This window comes from Arachis ipaensis, chromosome B06 (genome assembly GCF_000816755.2).
Source record: "Arachis ipaensis cultivar K30076 chromosome B06, Araip1.1, whole genome shotgun sequence".
NCBI lineage: Eukaryota > Viridiplantae > Streptophyta > Magnoliopsida > Fabales > Fabaceae > Arachis > Arachis ipaensis.
In genome coordinates this window covers 20,084,766-20,086,647 of record NC_029790.2, presented here as the reverse complement: position 1 = coordinate 20,086,647, position 1,882 = coordinate 20,084,766, and the positions used below count along the sequence as shown (strand labels likewise).

The 1,882-nt window shown below is 35.9% G+C and overlaps 1 protein-coding gene across 1 annotated transcript in view; it reads left to right on the top strand.

The window, feature by feature from the left end:
- The window catches only part of LOC107648068 (probable L-gulonolactone oxidase 6), a 6,406-nt gene continuing 5,475 nt past the window's right edge, over nt 952-1,882 (top strand). The window contains exon 1 of the mRNA XM_016352085.2: nt 952-1,773. Within this exon, the coding sequence (XP_016207571.1) occupies nt 1,078-1,773 (696 nt within the window). The 5' untranslated portion in view covers nt 952-1,077. The remainder of the gene's footprint in view (nt 1,774-1,882) is intronic.

The window sequence follows — 1,882 nt, the reverse complement described above, 5'->3', positions numbered from 1 at the left end:
TCTTCGTTTCGTAAAATTCATCGATAATAGAATTTGTGTTAAATTTTTCAGCAATTTTCTTTTCAATATAATTAAAAGATAATTAGCAAGAAATTTATCTTTTATTTTGTTTCTGGATTATTCTTCACAATATTCATAGCTGAAAAAGAACTCTCAGTAGTTGAAATAGAGAAAATTAATACCAAATGAATCAAAAAGGACGCTCATAAGAAGAAAAATCTACTTTATGGGATTTAAAAAATTTTATTTAATGAAAAAATATTAGTAATAATATCTTTTTATTTTTTTAATATTGTTACTTACTTTTTAAATATTAGAAATCATTAATATTTAAGTTAGACTGGACTTTTATTTATATTAGACTAAATATTAAATAAATTTTTAAAAAATTAAATCATACTTAATAACTTATTACTATTAAATTTTTTTAAAAAAGTTGGGGGCCGAGGCCTCCACTCGCCCCCGTAAGTCCGTCCCTGGGAGGAGGAGGAGGAGGAAGAGGAAGAGGAGGAGGTATACGTGAATTTGAAAGAAGAATATGACGTATGCGTGTATTTGAAAGAAGAAGCACATGAGAGAAGAAGAAGAAGCGCGGGAAGGAGAAGAAAATAAAGTGCGTGTAATGACGTGCTTTTAATGAGAATAGTTTTTGTTGGTGTTGGACGTATTTGAACAAAATATGCATGAAAAAATACATGGATTTGTAGCATAATCCTTTTAGATATCTCTTTTTTATTAAATTTTAGATGTTTATTTTTATTTAATTTTAAATATTTTTTCTTAAATTTTAAATATTTCTTTTTAATTAATTTTAGATGTTTTCACGACCCTTCAAAAAATAATATAGTCTTTGGTTCATAGGTTCCATTTCTCTCCGTATTAGTACAAAGGCTTATACGGGTAATAATTGTCTATGCTCATCAATCATCATCACCCCTCCAACTCATTAAACCAACAACGAAGGACGACACCTCTCCCCCTATAAATATATACATGCACAACACATAAATGGAGATAATCAGAGTTCAGCAATAATAATCTAGCTATAACTAACATTATCACAAAATACAAGATAGAATGCTGTACTTTAGAAAGATGAAATCCAGTCACGTTATCATCTTAGTAATAACGATCCTATGTATGAATAATGGAGTAATATCAAGTCCTCCAGAGGATCCAGTGAAGTGCACATCAAAGAACACAAACTGCACCATAACCAACTCCATTGGCATATTCCCTGACAGAAGCATATGCGAAGCAGGAGAGGTGAAGTACCCAGGCACGGAGGAAGAGCTCATATCCATAGTGGCCACGGCCACCAAGAACAACAGAAAGATGAAAGCCGCCACCCGCTACTCCCACAGCATCCCCAAGCTGGCATGCCCGGACGGCAAAGACGGCTTGCTCATAAGCACCAACAATCTCAATAAGGTACTCAGGGTCGATGCAGAGGCCAGGACCATCACGGTGGAGAGCGGCGTCACGCTCCGGCAGATCATCGCCGAGGCTGCGGAGGCTGGACTTGCCTTGCCCTACACTCCCTATTGGTGGGGTATTACCATTGGCGGACTCATGGCAACCGGAGCCCATGGAAGCACCTTGTGGGATAAGGGAAGCGCGGTTCATGAGTATGCCACGGAGATTCGAATAGTTAGCCCCTCAGGACCTGAAGATGGCTATGCTAAGGTTCGGGTCCTTACTGAATCTGATGATGATAATCAACACCTCAATGCTGTCAGAGTTTCTTTAGGGGTTCTTGGAGTTATTTCTCGGGTATGTGTATATATTTATTTTATTCATTTTCTTATTTATAGAAGATTAAATGCCTGAGCGTGTGCTTCATTTTATATCTAATAATTTAAATGAGTTTTTATGAAATTAA